We start from the raw sequence: 26,468 nt of genomic DNA, 5'->3' as shown, positions 1-26,468 counted from the left end.
GCCTGATGTTTGAAACACACTTTGCTTCGGTACTCTGGTAAAGACAACAGTTCTATTTTTCCTGTAAAACAAACCAAGCCGGAAACTCACTGGGCAGGCACGTTCCGCGGCGCGTGAGCACGAGCGTCCGGTTGGTGCAGGCGCAGCGGCGCGTCGATGCGTCGCATGCGATGCCCACGGCGGCAGCCTGGAAGCTCAGACGCCGGCAGTCCGCGTCCGACTCGCACGTCGCCTCGGTGGCGCTGGTGGCTGGAAGAGACGAAGAAAAAAAAGAAAAAAAACGCAATGTTAGCGACAATTGTGTAGTTGAAGCTACGCTTAGTGTACGCGAAAGTTTGTTTGGGTAGTTTCTTTTTTTTTTGTTTCTGTGCGGCGAACATTGCAAGAAAAACAACTCCTGAAAGAATAAGAAGTAGAGTAGCCGATGCCACATATGGACGTCAATCTCTCCTTACTTCGGTTCCTTTCAAAAAGAATACGAGACAACATCATAGACAAAATCTATGTTGATGTGGATAGACGTAATGAAAGCGTGAAACAATTAACAGGTGCTTGTTTTTTAAGTGAACAGAGGCTTGGAGCTTAGGGCATTGTACTACTACTACTACTACTACTACTACTACCACTACTACTGCTACTACTACTACTTCTACTACTACTACTACTACTACTAATAATAATAATAATAATAATAATAATAAACATGAAGATGAAGAAGAAGATGGTGATGAAGATGAAGATGAAGAAGATGCTGATGAAGATGACGATGAAGATGAAGATGAGGAAGAAGAAGATGATGAAGAAGATGAAGAAGAAGGAAAACTGAGATTTGACGTTCCAAAGGCAGGATATGCTTATGAGAGCCGCCGTAGGGAGGGCTCCGGAAGATTTTACCATCTGGTGTTCTTTAACGTGCCCTCACATCGTACTGTACACACGCCTCTGAAACTTAGTCTCCATCGAAAGGCGACCGCTACGGCTGGGATAGAACACACTTGTACTGAAATTAGAGAACATCGCGTGTTAGGAATGAAAACTAAGAAACCACGCGAGTAGTACACACATAAAAGGTGAAGCTATTCCTTTCTCTCAGCAATAAATATGCAGCTTGAATTGAGCAAATACAAACCACAAAAACACGTTAGATCATTCGCCACACCGACATAATTTCAATTTGCAAGGGTGTTCCGTGAAATTTTTGCAATTTTTCACCACAACATGGTCAAAATTGTCGATCCCATAGATATACGGGAGTATATCGAACCAACACAAACCATACCTCACACTTAGCACCGCTTTTCGGCGGCATACGCAGGTGCAAGAATTATTCGAAGCTAAAAGTGTTCGCAGGTGTGCTCCGGTGCTATACTTAGGGAATATAATAGCAGTGTTATGCAATGTGAATTTTAAGCTGTTTCTGTTTTTTTTTCAGGATAAAATTGGTGCCACGATATAATGGTCGAATTATGAGACTTCTGAAGGTGACATCTTGAGTAACGGGCATTTTTTGGGGCGAAAAATATAGGACTTTTTATTTGCAACACAAGTCACCAACTCTTGTTTGCTCCTAAAACCAGTGCGTCTATGGATAAATTGATTGGGAGGAGGTAAAGGCCTTGTGTTATTTTTCAGCAATCAAGTTATATCTGCGAGAGCATGTAGACATGGCTTTACCGGTTCGCTGAACAGCGTTATTTGTGACTTAAACGGCGAGACAATGTTTGACATAGTGTATGGTGCTTTTCTTGTGAGATACCAGGTAAACAGTGGCACGAATCTCCAGATCCAAGCGGAAAATGCATAATAAAAGGCAGTTAAGAGTGGGCAAGACAAGTCCGTTGAACATAAATGCAAGTGCAAACAGAGTACTTAGCGAAGGGGGAATGATGTAGACGCTTAGGAGAACATCAAAAATTATATGCTGCGAGGGAGCCTGATTCGCTTTTGATAAAATCGGCTGAAATTTTTTATCTGATTCTCAGCGCTTTCTTACAGGTACACAACTCTCATGTAGATGTGTGGGTACGTACACCCAAATGATGGCTATTTGTTGATAACTTCTTGAAATACGTTTCCGCGGAGCCAGTTCCAAACAAAACCAGGTGGCTTCGGATCACACGACGCGTCCTAACCATTCACACTGAGACATGCATATTGGCGTAACAGTTGGTCCGGCATGTTATTCGGTCTTGTGTATGTTCTGCATACAGCTTGTGGGATTTCAACTCGTTGCGTTTGCTGAGCCGCAACCTTCTTCCTGTCATTATTTTCTTTAATATTTTGTTTCTTATTGATGTCATGAAATTCCATTGTTTTTCATCTTAACCCAGCCTCCATCCTCGCCGATGCTGTAAACACACAAACGTTGTTTATATTCTTTGAAAGGACGCGCTTTAGCGAATGTGTTCACAACGTTCAAAACGCCAAGCGCTTTGCGAAGGTGGTCACAAAACTCTCTTCGGCCACACCTTGTCGTCATGCAGAGAAACACTACGCACCACCAAGGTTCGCACACGAATACCATTTAATCAGCGTATCGGCAATTTTTAGATTCCTGGAGCCTAACGCATGAGCACTTGAGCCTGTTTTGCGATGAACAACAAAGATAACTTGGCAATCGGGAACAGACAAGCCGCATTTATTTCATTTGCATAACACTACTTGCCTTCGAAATCTCTGATACCACCTCCCGCAAACATTCTTCCGAGAGATGCAGTTATAGTGTTTTTTTTCTATGGTAAAAAGAAAGATTTCAGGTGAAGTGCATGGAAAAAAACAAATGCAATTTTCGTATTTCGTACCATGATGTCTTAAGCTACAGAAACTCATTAACGACGAGCATTCCCGAATTGCCATTTATTGTGAACATTCCGAGCACCGCCATGGTTCTTCCGGAACTCGCTTTTACCAACAGACAAAAAGCATTTTTTGCCAAGCTTAATGCACTATTCGCTAATGATAAACGATTCGAGTAGCTGAGGACTTCGGTACTCTAACAATAATAGCTTCAATAAGCGTACTTGAGCTAAGTACTAATCAGTTCACTACGTCCCTTAATAGCGTGCTACCTAAGTTAAAGAAAGTGTAGAAAAGGTTGAAGTGATCATAATGCTTCACTTGAATGTGTAGAAATGATAATCACGTTTCAGTGTATTGTGTGTCCTGCTGTGCTCCTTAAGTCAGTTTCCTTGAGTCACAATTCACAGGTCCGACATTCGATTCTGTGCACTGGATTATTTTTCTTTCTTGTGTTTTCATATATATAAATGCGTGTACATAAACGGTGAGTGATGGCGACGCCGGCGGCGAAATCCAGCCGTGAGTGTGAATATATTTGCTATCGCAATTATTTAAGTCCTACACTAAGCCCGAACTATCGATTTCATACCATCGCACTCGAGTTTTAGAACGCTTTTTATATATGCAGAAAGCTGAAAGCAAGTGCTCGACTTTTCAGTGATTGCTTTCGGTTTTCTGCTACATCTGTGTTTCTGTACTTGTCTTGCTTTACATTCAGTTTATTTATCTGAATACTTGTTTCTTGGTTTCACGTTGTTTTGTTTCGTTGTGCTTAGTTTATCGCTTTGTTTTAATGGTTCCAACTGTTGCTAATCCTTGTTTTATTTATTTGTAACCTTAATGGAGCTGGTCGGTTGGTCGGTCGCAATATAAACAAGAGTGTCACTCAATACTGTAGTGCCTTAAGAAGCAGAACACTCAAATACACGAACCTATGCAGGAATATTTGTGAGGAAGCGTTGTTGCTTGCAATAATACATCAATTTCGAGTATGGCGTTCACTCGCCGCGTTAGTCGTAATCAGACTCTTGTGAAGCAGACATACACAAAACGGTGGCGGGCTTTTGAATGCCAACACTGAGTATTGGTCACAACCGCATGAAACACACATAAAGTCTATCCAGTTAGATCACTCAATTAACAAAGCCAAATAACATGCACTTGTGATAAATTAGGAGCTGTCTGGCTATATTATTGATTCTGCTACCTGCCGAGGCTTGGGCGTCTCTGCAGTGGAGAGTCTTTCGAAAACAAGGAACGCATCCTGACGAGTGTGTTTTAAACGAGTTAAAAGGAGAAAACGAGGTTTAGCTGTTGCTTACTCGGACTAATTAGGGGCCTTTTGTGCCATTTAGCGATGTGACGCAGCGTGCATGGCTAATCCACTTCATTAGAATGACTAGGCTGACCTATAGAGAGAATAGAATTGTTTTTTTCCTCTTGTCGAAGAGGCCAATTCAGGCGTTTCATTGTAACGTTAGCCAAAACTTTTTATTCCCCCCCCCCTTTTTTTGCTAATGATTGTATATATCCGCCCCCTTTTTTGTTAATGATTGCCTGAAGATTGGTCATAAATAAGAACTATGAGTCGGAGTTTTAGGACTGAAGAATCGAAGCTGCTACAGCAGGGTGCTAAAAACTATGTTTTGCATGAATATGTACTATATTAATCCAATTCATAACTTATACGTGTTCTAAAAAGATATGGAGCAAATTGAGAGAAAGACAGGGAGATTGATTAGAATTGTAGCATTTTGTTTGCTACGCTGCAATAGGGGCACAGAAATGTAGATGCGCGAAAATAAAAACATAAACGAGAGGGCTAGGGGTGGTATTTAATAAGCCACTACCACGCTAAAGAGAGAGAGAGATAAAGATGCAAGGAAAGGCAGGGAGGTTAACCAGACGCACATCCGGTTTGCTACCCTGCACTGGGGAAGGAATAAAGGGGAGAAAAGAGGTTGCAGAAAGATGAGAAGGTACACACAATCACGAGCACACTTGGGGAGCACACACAGTCTACAGGCGGTCGCTCAGGTTTGTTGACTTAAGGTAAGTAGCAGTGCTTTAGTTGCTTTCTGCGCAACTGAGGCAGATGCCCAAGGTCCTAGTATCTTCTGCACACAAAATGGTCCGGGGTAAAGTTGATTCAAAACCATCCGGAGCTGGCATCGCTGTGTGTCGTAGCAAGCGCAGCTGCACAGGACGTGTTCGATGGTCTCTTCAGCTCCGCAGTAGTCGCATGTAGGAGTGTCTGCCATACCAATGCGAAAGGAGTACACCTTTGTGAATGCAACACCCAACCAAAGGCGGCATAACAGTGTCGCATGGGAGCGGGAAAGTTGTGATGGTAGCTTTAGCTTGAGCGAAGGATCCAGTTCATAAAATTGACACCTTTGGAAGCTAGGGAGCGACCAGAACGTGCGTGTGAGATCTCGAGCCAGCAGGTAAAGTTGTCTTGCTGCATCATTCCTTGATAGAGGAATCGGGACTACACAGGTTTCTTCATGGGCTGAGCGGGCTGCATCATCGGCTAATTGATTTCCGGTAATACCGATATGTCCAGGCTAAAGATATGACCACGCTAAAAATTCGTGAATAAGCAAGGGGGTACAGTAAATATGGTGCTCTGTTGCCGACCCGTTAGTCGCGGGCTCGATACCGGCCGTGGCGGAAACATTTCGGTGAAGGCGATACGCTACAGACCCGTGTACCGTGAGTTATCGTAATTTATGGACGTTAAGCCTTATTATTAGTAATAATATTTGAGAAGCCAGATAATATCAGGCTGGTTGCTAAGCGCAAAGACCTGTGTTTGTACGCACATTAAAAAAATATAATTAGTCCCGTGGAGTGTTTTATCAGCAGAATCTTTATTTTTTATACAAAAACTACCTTCATCTTACCAACAATCGTTTCGTCTTGTGCTCGTATGGGATCAGACATTGGGGGCAATAGTTTCAAAGTAGAGCAACGCTTTTCGTTTGTTTGAAAGTTAAACCGCAAGCTGATCATGCATGCTCCGTTACGCACGAAAGAAAAAAAGTCCGACATCACTGCCTCCACCCTTTCTTGAAAACCCAAACGCTCAGGCCCCTCTCAAAAGCAGCTGCCAGCGGAGCAGAATAAATTCAAACGACCTCCTTGACGTGAGCGGCCGCGAGGGAAACGCACAATTCCGTCGCTGTAACCTCAACGGAGCAACGGAGACCGTAATTTCGCTGAACAATTTCGAAAAAAAAATAAGGGCCGTAAAAATTGGTATCCAGTACCGGGGCGACCTGTCCTACCTTATTAAAAATCTCTCAAACCGAGATGAGAACCGCTTCGGTGGGCCCGAATAAGGTGGTACCGAATAGGTTGGAACAGCGTGGTCGGTAACCTTTCTTTTTTTTTAAGTTCTTTATTGCGAGTTTCTGAACTTCAGCCTATTCACTCGATCCTTTCTGTCCTTTTGAAGTTTCGACAGTTCCATTATTTTCTTTTCAATTTCGGCTCGCTTTCACGACACTCGATATTCACGAAGCAATCAAGCTTGCACGCTGTCGGCGTTTTCTCGTCGCCGATCGACGCGGTTCGCCTGGTGTCGTCTCTTTAACGTCACCATCAACCACGACGAAAGCGGGACGAGATGAGGGTAAGAAAGAAAAGAAAAGGACGCACAAAACACGGAACACGCATACGCGAGAAAAAATGACGACAAAACACGCCCAGTGCGGCCTCCCCTTCTTTTACTTTTTTTTTACCGCGCAAACATTTCCTCGTGAGGGACTGTAGGCTGCTTCAGTTTTCGTCGTTCTCGTCTTATGTCCGCCACGTGTTTGCCTCGGCACCATCGCCGATGACGCGTCTTTCCATCGCCTCCACGCACAAGAAGTCGTACGGTGTCGCACTTCTTCTCAGCCTCCTTCGCTCCCTCCACACCCTCGTTTTCGGCGTGAAACTCCGTCGGCAGATACGCACCGAAAAGTTCTCATTCTCCTGACCATGTCCAACGAGGGCCAATCATCGATTAAAGCGACCCCCCCCCCCACTGATTTTTCTTTCCTTGCTACGTCTAACGCCTCAATCGTTTCCGACACGACTCCCATAAAGTGACAAACATGTCAGAAAAAGGTTAAGAAAAAAGGTAAGCATAGAAAGCGAGAGAGAGAGAGAACAAATCTGTACTCGGAACACGGAGCGCACGGAAAAGCCCGCTCACGATGTCGACGACGAACGCTAGAGAAGAAAGAAACGGGTGGATAAATAAATAGTTGAAAACGATAAAAAATGGCGAAGGGGTGCTGAAGAAAATGAGGTGATTTTCAAGCAAAGCGTTGTATGATATCTAGAAAAAGGCGGGTGGAGACAGGAGGTGGAGGGTGTTGAGAGTGACGAAAAGAATGGAGCGAACATTACACGGTCATGCTACTCACAAAGAGAGAGAGAAGGAGAACGACTATACTTTATGGTCTTCCTTTACTTTTATCAATCCCCATAGCTCTTTTCAAAGCCTCGGTGCCCTTCGGACCCCCTGCCTGTTCGTGTGCGCGTGCCATTTACTTTTGCCTTCGGTTTCGGAGACATGTGTGGCCCGGGCGTTATAAAACGTCCGTCGCCCCTGGGTACCGCAGCTTCGGCGCTTCATCTTACGTCGAGTGCTTCCAAAAGCCTTCACCCAACCAGCCCGCCGTGCTCATTTTCCTTTTCTTTCCCGGCCGCCTGGCTGTCAGTGCTCCCGCGCCTCTTTTTTCCCTTCTCCCTCTTTTCCCCATCCGTCTCTTTTTTTTTTCTGCTTCTCTTCCGGTCTGCGTTTCGCTGCCGACACTTCTTGCGCCGTTCGTTAGCGCCTGGAAACCCTACGGCAAGTGAGCGAGCAAGCGCTCACGCTAGACATAGTTTAGCGTTCATCGCTTAGCCGTCTGAAAGGTGCGGCCGGCGCGCGCGTCTAATTGCGCAAGTAGTCGCCGCGGGAGATAAGTGGACCACAATCTGTCAAAAACATTCTCTCCCATGCTCTGTAACGGGGATGACGTGGACCTTGCCGCTAACGAGTCACGTTTATGCGTCCGATTAGGAGCGGTCTTGACCCGCTCGCCTTGCCGCCTGGAGCGTCACACTGCTTTTCGCTCGGCGATGCTCGTTTGCATTTGCGGGTAATGAGGGGTGCGTCTGCGTGCTTACTCGTGGCGTCCCCTTCACTCGCTGCGCGTGCTGCCGACAGTGAGCGAAGGTGGGCGGGAGCGCGGGTTTGCAAACATTGCCATCGCCGCGTGCTCGCATAGTTAGCCGGGGTAGCGTGTCGGAGACAATGTCGTCGCGCTCAGGTTGGCGGCAGGAGAGTGGCAGGTGTGAGAGACAGCTTAATGGAAAGCTGCGAGTGGAAAGGCCATGACAGGCACACGCCGTCACTAGCTTTTTTATTTTTTGTGGCCATGTTTGTAACTCGATGAAGTCACGGCTCTGTTGCTACGCCTGTTGTGTGGTACAGGTGGTTTAGAAGTTCGCGAGCTGTTCGCAACGGCGTAGTTATGCCTGATCATAAACATCAGCTTGCTCGCATGAGTGGTCTGTGTGTTTAGCGCTAATCTCACGTACGGGGGTAACCAGCTCAATAGGATAATAGAAGGGGTCTTGGATTATCTGAGTGTTACATCGTGCTTACCTTGATTTACTCAATTCGTTTATCCCCACTTTGACGTATTAGCATGATCGCGCATCTTTCAAACCACGCGACCAGGAACAGAAACCGTTATGGTGTCAGACAATGGCAGTGAATTACAGCAACTAGACAGGATTTGGAACTATAAGTGTGAAATGAAGAAGAAAAAAAAACTCGCAATCTATAATACACATGACAATGAAAACTATAAGTATTGATGAAAAAGCACCTCTTCCCCCCACCTCACCCAAAGGGCACGAGTGTTGAAGATTGGGCGAGTTGGTTCGTCGTACTTGAACTGGTATAGCGCATTACGGAGAAGAAGAAACGGCCGAGTTAGAGTTAGAGTTGGAAGTTAGCGCTCTGTCCTCTTGTGTCGGTCTCCTCGGCCGTTTCTTCTTCTCCGTAATGCGCTATACCAGTTCAAGTTCGCCCGAAGGGCACTTCCGGACTTTAAGTTAACTTTATTCATTCATTCATACACTTGCAAGAAAACAAACGTAAAATTTGTCTTTGTGATGTCTGTCCTTCACAATTGACCAAGCAACATCCTTCTGAGTACACGTACCAATAGATATTTTTAAACGTTTCAGTCTTAGGTTGAAGTTTAGGTGCACTTAGTGAAATGCATATATCTGTTCCTGCTCGGTAACATTGTGTCCTCCCGTTCTCGGTGACCTCCAAGTAGCGGTTTTTTAATTCCGCCAAGCCCAAGACAGTCAATGTCAGGACTAAGCCCTTTACTGCTGCACAAAGTAATTCACTACCACCGCGTAGACTCAAACTTTGGCATCGACAACAGGAACAACAAAAACCCTAAAAGCCGAGGGGCTCGAGTGTACCAGGTAGTATCTTCGGCGCGACTGAGATTTAAACCAACTCAACCAAGCGAATATGGCAATGAGAGGTCTTCTCTTTGCTGACGAACCTGAAACCGAGCCTAGATCTCATCTAAAAATAAAGATGAAGGAAACGAATGAACAAGAAGGAAAATGACGGGAATAAGTTCCGTGGGGAAAACACGGCCGATAGCTACGGCATAGTTCGTACGCCGGTGATGCGATAAGGCCGCGCGTACACGCACAGAGCGGAATACGTACTGTACACACGCATTATCCTGTCTAGCCTTGCGATCGATTTACCGGGAAAAGGTCCTTTATTATCCCGCGGGAGTCTTCCGAAATCCTCAACATCGTTCCCTTCCTCGGGCAGCCAACGATCGCCATGTAGCGGTAGGGCCTCTATATGACCCTTTCTGAGCTATACCGGCCGCCCCGCCAGTTTGGTGCGTTGAAATGAAAAGCGGATTAGAAGGATGCGGGCAGCTCCCGCTGGAGCGGTGGTGCGGCAAAGTCTGGGATCCGCAGTTAGCTCGACTGGTTTAATCTCGCGTGGTAGACGGCGGGCCAAGATAATTGCGGCTTGCAAGCTGCGTGCCCACCCGGAGTGAGTTTCGATTACGAGGAAAGCAAAAAATAGAGTAATAGTCTGATTTGATGAAATGAGGTCAATTTCGGAGAAAACGTGCGCCTCGATTTTCTTTTTAATCTTTTTTTTCAGTCATCTCTCCAGTCAGATCCAGGTCGGCTTTGCATTTCAAGAAGTCGGCATTACTGCGATAACCATCCACGTGGACGAAATTACTTCTACACGGAGATGTTCTTCTGCGCTGAAAATTTTATTAATTAGCTGCGGGGACAGCTAATGCGCGTGCTCGAGGCTTATTGTTTTGCTCCTTCAAGAGTGTAATCCTTCTTTTTAACGGCGCAACTCAACCTAATTAGTTGTAGATTAGATTGTTCCTTATTTGCCTCGAATGCGGGGGTCTGAGAGTAGGGATAAGCCTTCAAAAATGTCAATTTGAATGAGTGAGTGATTGAGTGAGTGAGTGAGGAGAGCTTCTATGATACACAGTAGCGAATAATCTTCCATTATTAATGTTTATCTATGTGTTTTTACGAAAGATACAAAACGGTCTGTCTGAGGAAGCATAACGGTAGCTTCTCGATGGTTACTCATGTGTGTCTATCTTCTCGGGAAGAAACAAAAGAAGGGGAATTACTCAAGTTTTCATAATCTACTGAAATAAATAGACAGTGAGGCCAAAGAAAGTACAGGGAATGCTATTTGTATTATTTAAATGTAGCGTAGTAATAACGATACCAACGTAAAAAAGTAAAGCAGGTGACAACACAACTTGTCACAACTTGTCGCTATCAGGTACTGAACCTACTAGCTTCGGATAATGCGTGCAATGTTTTACCAATTGAGGTACGGTGACGGTCGTCTTGCCGTTGCCTCTATATGTTATTTCTGTGCATGCAAATCCTGGTGCGTTAGCCAGCGCCGCTCGTAGCCACGACGGCGAGCGTAGAACACTCCTTATTGCGAGCTGACGTCTCGCAGTACTTTGACCTTTTGCGAGTTGGCAGCTGACCAAGAAAAGCCTCCCATAATCCCTGAAAGCATAAAGTTTCCCAGAATGAGACCCTTGCTCTTGACGCATGCATCACCAGAAAAAAAGAAGAGTATGGACTCATATCCTGTATTTCTCAAGCTAATATTTTAGTGTTTTATGTAGTTCTTTTTTTTTATTGTATCATGGGCTTGGCCTTAAAGCATTATATTTTGTGCCTGTATGCGCATTAATAAATGTGCGCCGTTAGGCCGGTGATGTGTATGAAACGACGTAGTGTCTTGTGGAATGTGTTGTCATGTATCCAGTGGTCGTAACCGGTTGCGTCGCTGTACCGAATGCCGGCTTACAGGAGATGACGTTAGCGTTACGGCTATAACCATTGGCATGTCCATATAAGGAAGTATGCATCTGCTTGCTTCACTACAGTGGTACAATACGGACGCGTAAGCCTCGTCACGGTGGCGTAGTGATTAAGGTACTCGGCTGCTGACTTACATGCAGGTTGCGGGATCAAATTCCGGCTGTGGCAGCTACATCTTCGATACAGATGAAAATGTTGTAGACCCGTGTGCTCAAATTTGGGTGCACGTAAAAGAACCCCAGGTCATCGAAATTTCCGAAGCCCTCAACTACGGCGTCTCTCATAACCATGGGCTGGTTTCGGGACGTTAAACCCCACATATCAATACGAACGCGTATAACCAACCAACTGGTGATACAGTCACCAAGATCAATAATGAATAATAAAAACATTACGTAGCCTACGTATTCTAGGAAAGGAACATTGCAGCATCATAACTTACGCATTGTTAAAAAAACGAGAATAAATAATATCGCTTTTAAGTTGAATGGACCATTTACAAATTTTTGTTTACTTAAGAGCCGCACTATTGCCAGAAAATCGTTCGTGAATGCCGGCCAAGAGCAGTGACAATGTGTTACTCAGTGAAATGACTCCTAAGGAAAGAAGAGAATGGAAAAGTACATAGTTTTTCAAAGCTGCTCCTTCCAGACATGACTGTACACAGCGAACAAAAATTACTTCCTTAGATTGCCTCAGCATATATGCGCACTTCCTTTCTTGTTGGAAAGAATTCAACGAGTCTGGGTCGCCACATACAGTTGTGCAAGAGAAGTGGGCGCTCATAAAGAAAAATGCGGTGAGCCCCGAAGAAGACGCTGTACCAGTGGCAGCTTGGACAGCGACTATACCTTGGTAAAACAATGCGTTATTGTCAACGTAAGTGAAAGAGCCGGCTTCGGGTAGTGCGATTGGCAGGTCATTAATATACGTGATGAATGGGCACTGTCTGAGTACCCACATGCTGCCTCATTGGACTTTCTTTTCTTTCTTTCTCGCTTTTGCAGGCAATGGTAATGACGGAAGGAGGAACAGTACATGCGTCTGAACTCAATAATGCATCGAGTATATTGGTGCGCATTCCACTACATACAGCTTTTTTTTTTTTGTAATGAGTGTGTGAATGGCCCCAGGAGAAATTAGTTGACTTCCAAGGCGTCTGTGCAACCCTTCGGAAGCTAAAAATCAAGGAGCCCCGCCGCGGTAGTCCAGTGGTTAAGGTACTCGGCTGCTGACCAGCAGGCCACGGGATCGAATCTCGCCTCCGCCTGCTTCAGTTGCATTTTCGATGGAGGCAAAAATACTGCAGGCTCGTGTGCTCAGATTTGGGTGCACGTTAAAGAACCCCAGGTGGCCGAAATTTCCACAGTCCTGCACTTCAGCGTCTCTTATATTCATACGGTGGTTTTGGAGAGTGAAACCTCACATATCTGGTTAAAAAGAGAGGAAGTGATGTGACTTAGGTAAACTGCAATTAAAATTAATTTCTTTGCAGTCACATGTAAAATACGTGGAATAACAAATGAAAACTCCATGTGTATATACAGGTGCGGTGCTTCTTCAGTGTCTGGCTCGCGCTGAACTTTCTGAAGTGGTCTTCCTTCTTTCGGCTGCGTTTAAAATAGCAGTGTTGTACGTTACGATGAAGCAATGACTGGCTGCAAATTTTGTAGACTCCGGCTTTTTTTTTTAAGAATAGCCCCCTTTTCTGAGACATTGGTTGGTTTAGTTGTGCTATTTTGTCGTAAGCATTTCTGAAATAATAAGAGTCGCACGCATCTTCCCAGTGCCTGTGGCTGAACTCTTTATTTTTGAGACTGAACAAGAGCAGATACCACCCCTCAATTCGTAAATAAGGAACGGACACATCATTTGCTCCTGCCTTATCCTGTGTAGTGTACTGGTGAGGGCTGTGAGCTGGTGTTCTCAGCAACAGACTCTGCGCTTCCTGGGCAACGAGACTCAGTAGGTCCGTAAACACGCAAGAACGAAGATACATTTTGTTTGCACTCGACGTTCAAGCACTCATAACTTTGGCACAACGCATGAATAAGCCAGTGCGCTTTCTCATCTCACGTGCTCTTAACCAAGCGAATAACCCAGACCGAGTGCCGCTGACAAAATACGACTGCCATCGACCGCGCAAAATCCACATCAGAGACGTCAGAACATGCACGCAGGAAAAAAAAAGAAGAAAAACGCTCGGAAGAGAAGGACCGCTCCAGCGTTATTACGGTTCCCTCAGGTATGCGGTCGACTCCGCGTGCTCGGAGGAAGCGGGGGAACACTATAGCATTCGCCGCCGGGCGAGAACTTCGATAACGCCGGCTAACTGTGGATTCGCCCGGGCACCACGCTTGCTTGCCCATTTAGCCGCTTCCGTAGACAGATGAGCGAAACGACGGGGCGGCGTGGCACACCACCCCAGGGAAGAGCGACGCCGAACCAGCGTCGCTCCATTATTGATCAGCGGAAGCCACGTGCATATACATAGGGAAACCTGGGCACCTCCTTTCCCTCTTTCTCTCCTTTCTCTCCCGTCTTTGCCGTTTCCTCACCCTGCTTCAAACCACGCCGACGACTTCTTCGAACGGTCGATATGGACTCGGGGCCGCCCCCTCCTTTCCCCATATTGCGGCCATCCCGCAGAGCTCCCAGGTCCCCCACACTTTCTTGACGGTCCTCTCCCGTTCCACCTTTTCTCTTCTTCCCACTTTCTCCCGATCCGCAAAATGCTGCTTCTTGGATTCCGGACCGGCTTGTTCAGTGCACGGCTGCAGAAAATGCCTCCGCGCACTCGGTCTCCGATCCAATCAGCCGAGAGGAAGGCCACGCAAGTGTCACATTAATTCCGGTTCCGCCATTCCTATTCAGCACAGCTCGACAACGTCGTAGGAAACTGTCTGCTCCTTCTATCGCCACGGAACAGGCACGCCCAGAGAAAACGAGACGGAACCACACAGGCAGTGTTTCAAAGAGCCGCCCACCCTCCATGCAAGCATGTGTGTTGTTTCGTTTCTGCAAACACTCGATCAGCGGACGTGCGCAAACAAACAAACAAAAAACCGCGAGACGCTCGTAAAACAAAGCCGCGCTGTTTCGAGCCACCGTGAAAACCGTTTTGCCCCGGCTTCGTAGGCTAACTTGTTTCCGAGGTGGTTGGAAAATCGAACGTCGAGAATTGCTTGCCTTCACCTACGGGAACAACACTAGTTTGCAAAGCTGGTGCTGCAGTACAGTTGGCACGAAGAGGAGCTCGAATAACCATTCTCTCGCTACGCGTCTAAAACGTTGGAGCAGCCTAGCGTTGGCATGGGGATAGAATTTCGCTAGTTGCTCTTCCAGTGAAAGCTCTTTTGTGTGACTTTTGTGTCATTTCTATGTGTGACTGCTTGCGCATGGCAGATCGAAAACAATGTTTTTCACCAGACATTGCAAAGGCTGCTTGAAACTTTACCGGTATATTTTTTCTAGCTCTTTCGGTCAATAAAGAAAGACCATGTGGTTGTTGAACCTTTTCAACCCACCGGAAAGGATGTGGACGTATACTAGGTCAACAGAACGCCAACTCAAGTTGTCATTTTAATACAGTTATTTAATCCCTCTCCTGCTATGTTAGATTAGCCTGTGTTTTGCTTGTCCTCCTTCCTCTCAAAACCTGGTATTAGTTTCCAGCCACTGTCCATAGCCAATGGAACACTTGATTTTCGTGGCAGTCACAAATTCTCTTGAAGTTTTTTGTAGTTTTCTGGCTGACTACAGTATACTCGAAGTATGGTAGGCAAAAAGCAAAAATTGATCAACCTTCCTGCAAGCACAAGATAAAGATACCAGCACATCACATAGCAATGATGACTCTGATATCCGCCCTAAGGTTTTTGTTTATACTATTGCAATATAGTAGGTGAAATTACCTTTCTGATTGTTAATAGTTACATTATGCATGCAGAGAACAACGTCCTAAGTCTCATAACTACAATCGTCCTCATAACTGGTAAGTTGCACTTTCTTCCGTTGGCGGTGGTGTTACCTTGCAGCCATGTTAGGCGAATAGAGATTGTGAAGCACCGTGTGGAATGCGAATACTCGGCTGTGAGTAAATCGCGAACTTGTAACGGAGGCATGCGTCCGAGTTCAATAGTGTCTATGGCATAGAACAATCGTGATCTGTATGATGCTTAGCCAATATACATTTCGCTTTGTCCTTTTATGCCCCGTCGACCAGCATGCAAACGTGGACGTTTTGCAGCCGTCAGAAAAAATGGACGAGTGACTGCTCTCACTTGCGAAACAAACCCGACGTAGAACACATTGTGCAGATGTACTGAGACGTATGCAAGACAATGTCGCTCCATCGGAATAATGTATACAACATAAATTTTCTTGTGTTTTCACTGCAGGCGTTTCAAGTTCCTACTGCGTCCGTGGAGTAGAGTCAAAAGTCTCGAGAAGCACCGACCCCCATCGTGGATCATGAATCCGAAAAACTGAAACTTTCTTTCGTTTTCCCCAGTTTCGTATGTACTGACTGAACAGAAGGCGAGTACGGTTTGTACACGTGTCATCATAACCTGGGCTATCCACGTTCGCCTTATGGTTACGGCGCTCAGCTGCCAACTATAAGGACAAGGATTTGATGCCTGCAGTGGTGGTCACTTTTCAATAGACGTGAAACGCCAGAGGTCCGTGAACTGTGTGATACTAGTGCAGGTTAAAGAATGGCTGGTTGTCAAAATTATCCGGAGGCCCCCGCTACGGCGTCTCTCATAACCTGGGTTGCTCTGGTACGTTAAACCAAGCAACCTAACTTTGCCATAACCTGACGAGTGAGTTAGTGAATATCGCAAGCTGCGCACAATGTGGAATACAATAGCAACAGTTTAACTGAATACTTGTTTCCAACCAGTGCTTGTTGGTTATCGTAATACCGTCTAGTTTGTTGGTTGGTTTCCGGCAGCCTGAAACGCGACAGACCGTGTAGGGAAGAGTGATCGATAATTTTATATCCGCGCGCGGAAGGAGCACACGTGCCAACACAAGGGCGTTAACCACATTAAACCCTGCTACCAAGTCAAACCTCTTCGTCGTTGTACGCAACAAAAGTGGCCGCATTTCTTCTCAAATCGACCCACGTTTAAACGACGCCGCTTTCCGGGCAATAAAAAAAAAAACAAAGGGGGAGGTGATCGCGCTGTCAGGACCAGGCTGAGAAATATGATTGAATGCAACAAAAAATAAATAAAAACAAACACACTGAGACTAAGTAACACATAGAAAGAGAGAGAGAAAACGAAATGCAGTGTGGTGGACCGTACTATTAAAGCGTGATAAAAAAAGGAAAAATTGAGAGAGAGAGAAAACGATGGAGGATCGCAAGGTGCCTTTGCGCTAATGGTGTTTAGGTTATATTTGTCTCGGTTACTCTTTCACACTGTGAACAGCGACTCTTCACTTTAGATTTTTTTATTATGTTTCTTTATTCATTTTCTTGGTTTTTAACCAGCAGTTGCACACCTTCCATACAGGTGCGCATTGTCTCTCTTTGCAAAGCTACCTCGCTCGGCGCACGTCAATGTGTCACTGACTGCTGCTCGTGAGAGGGCGTTACATCCAAAACGCTTTTCGACGCCGTTCGTTTAGAAGCTTTAGCTACAACCACCTCCCACATCCCACACACACACAACGATGGAAAGAGGTGCCTTAGAAGAGTCCGACCTTTTCAGTAGTTAGTTGTTTGTCGCCGTGAAGAGCTCGCTGGTAACTCGAGCGACGCTCGCCTATTCACGATTTTCTTGGTAGACCAACGCACACACACACACAAAAACAACGTGTTTATAAAATCACCACAGAAGATGCTCTGCAGCATAACAACCAGGGCGTTGTTATTCAAAAACTCTACGTAGCTCGAACTCGAATATCCCGGAGGGCCTTTGCTTGCGAGAAAGAATCTGTGCATGTGTGTTTGCCTATTCAGTGGGTGCTTCACAAGCCCCTCAACTGTAGAAGTCCTTCGGCACTTTCAAACGAAGCCAATCATCGAATACCAGAGAGTACCGCGCAGAATCAGCATACTATGACGACACTCGAACTGTGAGGGCGACCGCATTGAATAGGTGACAGCGCTCGAGCACGTTCCTAGCGCAGAAGTTTTCAAGACGAATTCAATCTTTTCAGTTGTTGTCATGCCCTTAAGTCTATACCGCATTTTTGTAAATGTGAAGGGAATACTCAAAACCTTTTAGCGAATGTAACGGGGCATTTTTATGAGTGGCGCGGCCTCCGTCGACTTTCCGGTCGTGTGGTGAGGTTCGTTACGGGTGCTATTTGCGAAGGCGGCTTGCACAGAAGATGACTTTACAGGCGGCGCTTAGTCAAGGCATTCATGCCATCATTAGCTGTTGGCCGCACGTGTTCGTCAGAAGTCTGCAATACACGCAGTACTTGTGAAAAAAGTCCGTTCTGTTTGTATTTTCGGTTGAACTGCGTCACATGCTGCGAGCACAATTTAATCATGCATTTTTGTTTCTGATTGCACTGAAACGTAAACTCTTTAGCCTTCAAATTAGTTCGCACGAATAGCATGGAGAAATTTAGGGGAAGAGAATGCTTTTTTGCGCTATCAATAGCAATCTCTTTTTAGGAGAGAGAAGCTTCTTTGCATTCGTTTCTGTGTTTAGCGGCATTGCTAACGCTGTTCCCGTCACCGTTGCCATAGCTGTCGGTGACGTAACCAATAGACATGAAAGAGTAACCGATAGACATGAAAAAATAAAAGCGACAAAAAGTACCCAGGATTGAAATGGATTCCAGCCTGGGAAATTTGCGTGGCAGTGAGAATTCTACCACAGGTGCCTAATGATAATGATATGTCGGGTTTAACATCCCAAAACCACCATATGATTATGAGAGACGCCGTAGTAGAGGACTCTGGAAATTTCGACCACCTGGGGTTCTTTAACGTGCACCCAAATCTGAGCACATGGGCCTCAGTATTTTCGCCTCCATCAAAAATGCAGCCGCCTGCTGGTATTCCATCCCGCGACCTGCGGATCAGCAGCCGAGTACTTTAGCCACTAGACTATTACGTTGGGGCCACAGGTGCCTGAAACTCATGAGTAAAAATACCACAAGTCAGCGTCATATCTCGCAAATAATCGAGTTAACTGATATAATTTACTATGGCAGAAGATTAAAATAACAACCCGTCGTTACCCAATAGTAAATGCGCAACTAGTTTGTGGTTTATTGCTTAAAACCCACTGCGAAGTGCTCAGCCGTAAATTTTCATAGTCATCAGCCACACGCGGCATCAACAAAATGCACATAGTACCACAAAGATGTATGGCAAGTGCCCTGCTTATCTGCAGAAAGGCGAGTAATGGTGTAGTTGGCTCCATCCTACTTCACACGCACACACACACACACACACACACACACACACACACACACACACACACACACACACACACACACACACACGCACACACACACACACACACACACGCACACGCACACACACAAACACACACGCACACACACACACAGAGAGAGAGAGAGAGAGAGAAAGAGATGTTTCATGGCTTGGTCCTCACGAAAAACAAGAACTTCAAACACAGTCAGCTATGTCCGAATATGACCCTGCGCACAGAATTCGCATGAAGAAGTATCGTAACCGTCGGCCAACATTTTCTCTCTTTTCTAATTACGAGGTTTGATAATTCTTTGTTGTTGTAATTACTGATGTTTATTTGATTTATTGGGCATCAAAACTTTAATATTTTTGATCAATTCATATATATAGTTAAACACTTTTATTAGAAAATGTAAATTTACCTATTTCAGCATACCGCTACCTACATAAGTAGCCCTTTCTGATTATCACAATGCATCACTTGTGTTACAAATATTTCGCAAGTTTTTCTCCTCAGTTATTGTACTGTACCACTGTGTTTCAATCAATGTATTCAGCTTTGTATATAACTTGTTTGTTTTTTACCACACATATATATATAGAGAGAGAGAGGGAAAAAAAAAGAAAGGCTGGGAGGTTAACCAGATATTGGCATCCGGCTTGCAACCCAGCACTTGGGGTGGAGAAAAGGGGGGTAAGAAAGAAGGGCTAGATAGAGAGCAAAAATAAAAAAAAACGTGCACACATAATAAAACGAAAATACACACAGGAAGGGCGGTCTGGCTACAACCGATCAGAAAGGCCGGTCGATCGCAAAAAGTGCAGTAGCGCTTTCAGGGCGTTTTTCTGAGAAGTTGCATCTTGTCGATATTGTAAAATTCTTTCCTCCGACAGAGGTTGACTATCTAATTCACTATGTTTCTTGCGAAAGCATACTCGTTGTCTACTGTACTCTAGGCAGTTATTTTTGTTGCTATTCACCGGCTCACAGTTTGTTTCCTTTTTAGTCTTCTTGTTAACTACTATTAACCGAGGGTCCCGCTGCAGTCTTCGACTTCGGGACCATCGTCTGAATATTTTTTTGTAATAACATTTTATTGTGTAAGAATAGTAAGTGACTTTGACTGCAATGCCGTGTTGAATCGGTGCTCAACTGGCCCTGCTCAGATGAAGCCGAAATTGATGCGCTGATAGGAAAAAGAGCATCGAATGCATACAGGGAATCCCGGCTAACTCTGACACATATAAGCTTCTCGAACTAGCGCTTCAAAGCACCTAGAGAGGTAATCAAAGCACCAGTAATGCCACGAACAATACGCCTCTCGTCTTCAAAAGTAGCTAGAAACATTAAAGTCCTCATGTCTGGCCCACATGGCCATTGGCGAAAATGCCGGAATTATGCAACGTTATTCCTTTCGCACGGAACGTGCACACTCAATATGACTATAGGCGCAAGGAATGATCCCGCTCTCTCATATATTTTAATACCTAAAAGCTTTTTCACAACTTATGTCGGCACACTGATTTGTTTTGAGCGGTCACAGCTGACTCATAAGGAACGATTTCTAATGCTGCTTCAAAAAATACATATTTCGCTATGAAGGACCCCTCACGGCGTGACATCTACACTGACTCGAGATCACCCATAAGAGCATTTCTATCTAGTACAACCTCAAAATAAGCGGCGGCTTTTATCAGGCGAGGACCATTTGATGCCTTTCACATCATCGCATGGTTCACAGTGCTCATTGGAATCAATGCACATACCAGCGCAAATACAACCCGATAAAGCTAGTTCATGACAAAGCGCGAGGTCTAACATTCCACGATGATCTTGATACGCTGGACAATTAGGTTTGTGCGCAAAACTCCAACCTATCCCTCTCTTTTCCCGATATAGTGATCACTGTCAGCGTGGGCTCGAAAAATTGCCACTCCCGCACCCGAAGCTCACCAAACTTCCACACTGAGAATGTTACAAACAGGATTTTTCCCGTCGAGAGCATAGTTCAGCTATGTCCTGGACATCGACCCACATTGCCCTGAGTGCAATGACAGGTGTTTGCTCGTTAGCACGCATGCTTAGGCATTGTTCTGCGTCACAACATTCCTCTCCTAATTAACAAGAGGTCAAGAAGGAAGCCCTCAAAAGCGGCCATCTCCTAATGAAAGGCTGTCGAAAGGGTGCACGAATGGTCGAAGGACCAGAGCCTTCCAGCCTCAACGTGCGCGTGACCCACCACTACGACTTGATAGTTCCGTAGGATCTAAACGATGTTTGACTGACTCTATTACTATATGAGCAAACTTAAATAATCCATCTTAAATGCTCTCTGTAAGGCTGACAGTACTTGTTCAATAAATAAATAAATAAAAATAAATAAATAAATAAATGTGATTTTTCTACACACACACACCCGAAAGCACACGCATCAAACCAATCTGTTCATTACTACGTTAGCAAACCAGATGTGTTGTTATCTTAGGCGTAGCGTATGCATGTTGATTTTCTAATATTTTCGCTTAACATATTTTTATTACTATAATTTTACATACAAATTCAAAGCCCCAGAGCACTATCAAAGCAGGCGCGTAGCCAGAAATTTTTTTCGGGAGGGAAGGGCACCACTTTATTCCGAGAGGGGCACCCCCTTAAAATGGCCCTTTTTCGTACCCATGCAATGGCGAAAAAAATTTTGGGGGGAGTGGGGCACGTCCCCGGTGCTCCACCCCCTGGACTGAACGCAGACAAGCCTAGCATGATTTTATGTGGACAGCATTATTGTTTCCCCATTATTGCTTTCCGGCTGGTAAGCCGGTTAAAGGCTTATTTATGCGCCATCGCACATCGTCCTTTCAGCGGCTGTAAGAGCGGCCTATCGCAAGCGAATGAATGACACCAATCTTGCCTTTCTCAGTCGGCTACCGACGCAGCCACAGGTTTAGAAATTCTAATACCGCGATTTGCATACCCCGTGTTTACTTGCCCCAACGGGACTTGGCTTTCAGCCCTAGATAAAATAAATGTCTGACATTTTGTGCCTGGCTTCGTACAAAGCTCACTGAACAATGCATGCCTTAAATGCTTTCACGCATTGGACATGTAATTTGTCTGCACCTGACTACAAGGCGATGTTTCACGACTTATGGACTACAAGGTGATGTTTCACAACTTCTGGCTCTTCTTGTATTTTGCGAAAAGTGTAGAACAAGTGGTTGGCAAAACATTGTGGTATACACAGTCAAACGCGCTAATAAATACGGACAGATTAGCCATTTAATTCATAGAAAAACGAGTATGCCACGTTACGACTGTATTGCTCAAATAACTACAGCATCTTTTGCGAGAGTATGGCTCAAGTTATGCAGAAGCAAAATAAATGCGCAACAAATACACTAATTACGTAATAGCGTGACACTAAACAACCGTACTCAAAATATTTAGTGCTATTCTGAATGGCAAAACAATGTTAACGCAGCAGCACAGATTAAAATTTCGAGAACCGAACTGAACGCGAAAGCCAAACAACCACTTTTTCCTTCTGTGCGAACTCCTTTAGCCTATCAATCATTGGGGTCTATCTACAACAATTCAGTTTAAGGAATAAGGTGAAAAATACTTGTATATTGCGTACCACGGTATCTTATTTGTGTGATGACGCGTTATTTTGATGAAATAATAGACGATTGGTAAATTTCCGCCGCTTTTCGGTGAAGGCTTGCCTCCTGGCCTCTTTCACTCGGTTGTTAGATGCAAAATAAAATTTAGGAAAAATAATACATGGTGTGGCCTTCTATGACTTCAAAAGTTTTCGTTTGAACAGAACTAACTGTATGGCTTTGTTAGCTCATCTAATGCCTACGCATGTGGCTTCAAGACTTGTATGCCTGGTGTTTATTTTTTAAATTTCATTTTCCTCCAACTGAATATCTACCAAAGTCTTCACACCGATTGATTGATTGATTTGTGGGGTTTAACGTCCCAAAACCACCATTTGATTATGAGAGACGCCGTAGTGGAGGGCTCCGGAAATTTTGACCACCTGGGGTTCTTTAACGTGCACCCAAATCTGAGTACACGGGCCTACAACATTTCCGCCTCCATCGGAAATGCAGCAGCCGCAGCCGGGAATCGAACCCGCGACATGCGGGTCAGCAGCCGAGTACCTTAGCCACTAGACCACCGCGGCGGGGCGTCTTCACACCGAGACGTCCTACTAGTATCAAAGCATATGTCGGCTAATCTACCAGCACTAGGTATTTAAGTTCCTCGTAAATTTCAACTAATGTTAAGGTTAAGCTTAACACGAAGACAGATTTTTTCTAATACGCACTGACTGAGCGAACGAAGGCAAGCACACTATTAAAAATTGGCAAACCCTTAATGTTCACCCTTTTCCTTTGCCAACTCCGTTGCAAACACTCGCAGGTCAAACCCCATTAACATCACACCCTTCATGCCATTTCTAGATTGTTTTAAGTTTTCATTTTTTCCTTTCACAGTGGAATTGTGGAATAATCTGGATGCTTCTCTCCGAAAGTTGCCTACCAATAGTTTTTTGAATGAACTACCAAACCATGTGTTTTGTTAGTTTAGTGTGCATTCACTGTTATGGACCCACTCCTGCAATGTCTCGAACTGTGAGACAGCAGTATTTGTGAATAAAAAAAAAAGGGGGTTGAAAGCGATAGATATATCCTGTCCCTAGTGCGTACTGAGTTCAAAATGGCTTGTTTCAGTGAAGCTTAGGCATCCGGCTGCATTGTGTGAGATGGGTAGCATGCTTTAAACCACCGGCAATTATGCGCGTGAAATCATTTCGAACTTGCTGTGCGCCCACTACTTAAGGAAAAATTGATTGATTTTATTTATTAGTGGGGTTTAACGTCTCGAAACCCCCATATGATTATGAGAGACGCCGTAGTGGAGGTCTCCGGAAATTTCGACCACTTGGGGTTCTTTAACATGCGCCCAAATCGGAGCACACGGGCCTACAACATTTCCGCCTCCATCGAAAATGCTGCCGCCGCAGCCGGGATTCGATCCTGCGACCTGCGGGTCAGCAGCCGAGTACCTTAGCCACTAGACTACCGCGGTGGGGCTACTTAAGGGAAAAGGCACAGTAATGTGTGTAAAGACACAAGAACGCGTCTGCTTCTTGTAGTGGGTGGCCCGCTTTGAATCATGAATTCATAATAATCACATGTTATGAAACCCGATTGCAATGTATGCTTACACCCAACGCATCATTACTGTGACATTGCATGTTGCATTGGGAAGCATGTATACAAGACGCGTGTGTTTGTGAGGCATGCAAGTTACTTCCTCTGCACTTCCAAGTATAGGAAGTCATTTTCAGTGTATTTTAAAACAGACGCAAGGCTCTGTGGTAGAACACTTGCTTGCCATTCAAACAACCCTGATTCGAACCTCACTCAAACCCAGAATTTTTCATTAATTTGCATCTTTTTAGATTTTTCGGTCACCTAAAGGATGATAATTTTTTGTTCACAACCTATGACGGTGACACTAGCACCGACGCTAACTACTTCAGCCGAATGACTCTTCCGCAGAATTGAAACGTTTTACCAACATATGCGCAGATTTTCGGTTACTTCAACTTGTTACTTTGCGTACACGCTGAACGAACACCATATCATCCCTTTTAGATCTAGTTCTAACGTCATCGACAGATACCATATCCCAGGTAGTACACTCACCCGGCCTGAGTGATCATGACGTCCTACATTTTACCATTAGCTTTTCAATTTTCCAGTCGCATAGAGAGAGAGACAATAAAATGATGAAAAATCAGGGCGGCTAATCAGAAATTGGAGAATCCGGTTTCCTACCCTGCACTAAAAGGAAGTGAGAATGGGGAACGGTCTGAAAACTAATTGAGGCTACAAAAAAGTCACTTTAACCGCTATCTACTATAGACTTGGTGTTTTCCTCAATAATTTTCTGCCTAATACCGTTGAACGCTCATTGGATGCGCACTGGAACATGTTTAAAGAAAAATCAGGATCTTATCAACCAGTTCATTCAAATGAGGCATGCTCTCTCAACTAACAATGCACAATGGTATACTGTATCCGTCAAACGAATGTCAGACCGAAGGAACGTCTTTTTCGCACAGCTAAGCGGTTACAAAGCGAGGCTACATAGACGGCTCAAAAAAAGAAAGAAGCTCTCTCGACCAATACATTTGCTGTAAGGAATACTGAATTTTTATTTTCTAACACCACCCCGATGATGATGATGATGATGATGATGATTATGGTGATGATGATGATGATGATGATGATCAAGATGATAATAATGATGATGATGATGTGGTCACCACCATATGATTATCGGAGATTCTGTAGTAGAGAGCTCCGGAAATTTCAACCTCCTTGGTTCTTTAACACGCATCTTAATCTGAGCCCACGGACCTACAGCCTTTTCGCCTTCATCGGACTTGCAGCCGCCGCAGCCGGCACTCAATTTCATGACCTGCTGGTCAGCAGCCGAGTACTAGACCACCGCGGTGGGGCAACACTACCCTCCCGACCATGCTTATCAATATTCTAAAAAGTTTGGAATGTAATAAAATCCACCGAATCGAAAATCATACCACTCGGTTACTCTACTGGTCATACCGTACTCCAGCACCACTGTGCTACTATTCTAAACAATGCGTTTATAAAGGCTTTCTCGCCTGCAAGACATGGTGTTGAACTGCCATGGCTACCAAGCTGGAACTTTTTACGTATGAATCCAATAACTTTCAGCTCCACCAGGATAACAAAAATAACAGTCAGCCTAAAGCTTTCGTCTTCATGCGGAACATTGAAATCATGGAAAAATGTCTGAAAATACTATCGAATATTCCTATATTATATAGAACATTTTCTCACAATCGTACACGTCTCCATGATTACCTCCTGACTGGAAAACAATGAAAATTATTCTGATTCCCAAATTTGGTGGTTCTCGGGACTCATCTAACGATAGGCTCATATCTTTTACCTTGATACCGTGTAAAGTAAAGGAGCACATCATATTTTTCAACCTTGTTGCGTTTCTAGAAGAAAACATATTGTTCTCTGTGTTTCAACAGGGCTTTCGAAAATTCCTTTTCTAGACTCAGGTTCTAAGTTTTAAAAATGGCTTACACGTGTATCTTGATAATGGTTTTTTACTGACTATTTTTTTGGACTTTTCGATAGCATTTGACATGGTTAAACACGTGTTGTTTCTAGAAAAACTAAGCGCACTAAACATCGACCTGGCAGTACTTGGCTGGACGCGGAGTTTCCTTTCTTCCTGTTCTAAATTTGTTGTTACTAATGAGTTCGCAACTGATTCAGCTCCAGTTGAATCAGGTGTTCTTCGAGGGTCAGCTTTAAGTCCTCTTTTAGTTTTAATACATAATAAATATAACCCGATAACATCTCCTCAAAAAATTGTTTGTTTGCGTATCACTGCGCTGTATATCATAAAATTATTTATGCCTCTGGCATAGCAAACTTTCCGTCCGACCTAAACAACATATATAAAAGGTGCCTAACATGGTGCGTGAAGCTCAATAATAATAAATGTAAATCGATGCGCATTTCTTGTTCTAACACGACCTGCTCTGCATATTCACTAAATAATTACGCCCTTCAATCTTTCACCAACTACCGTTATATGTGGGCAGTCATATTACCGACGACCTTCTTTGGAAGCAGCACATACAGTACTTATCATACAAAGCTAACCACTTATTAGTATATTTGAAAAGGCAACTTTTCGCTTGCACCTGTTCAGTTGAAACGACTGACAATATATAACCTACGCCCGCCT

General features: G+C 44.6%; 1 protein-coding gene across 1 annotated transcript in view; it reads right to left on the bottom strand.

Annotated features, from left to right (window-relative positions):
* LOC119172799 (uncharacterized) overlaps positions 1-26,468 on the bottom strand; it is a 233,367-nt gene that overhangs the window by 63,626 nt on the left and 143,273 nt on the right. The window contains exon 2 of the mRNA XM_075893337.1: positions 91-249. Within this exon, the coding sequence (XP_075749452.1) occupies positions 91-249 (159 nt within the window). The remainder of the gene's footprint in view (positions 1-90; positions 250-26,468) is intronic.

Source organism: Rhipicephalus microplus, chromosome 4 (genome assembly GCF_043290135.1).
Source record: "Rhipicephalus microplus isolate Deutch F79 chromosome 4, USDA_Rmic, whole genome shotgun sequence".
Classification (NCBI taxonomy): Eukaryota; Metazoa; Arthropoda; class Arachnida; order Ixodida; family Ixodidae; genus Rhipicephalus; species Rhipicephalus microplus.
Note: the sequence above shows the minus strand (reverse complement) of the source record. Positions and strands in the feature narration are given on the sequence as shown.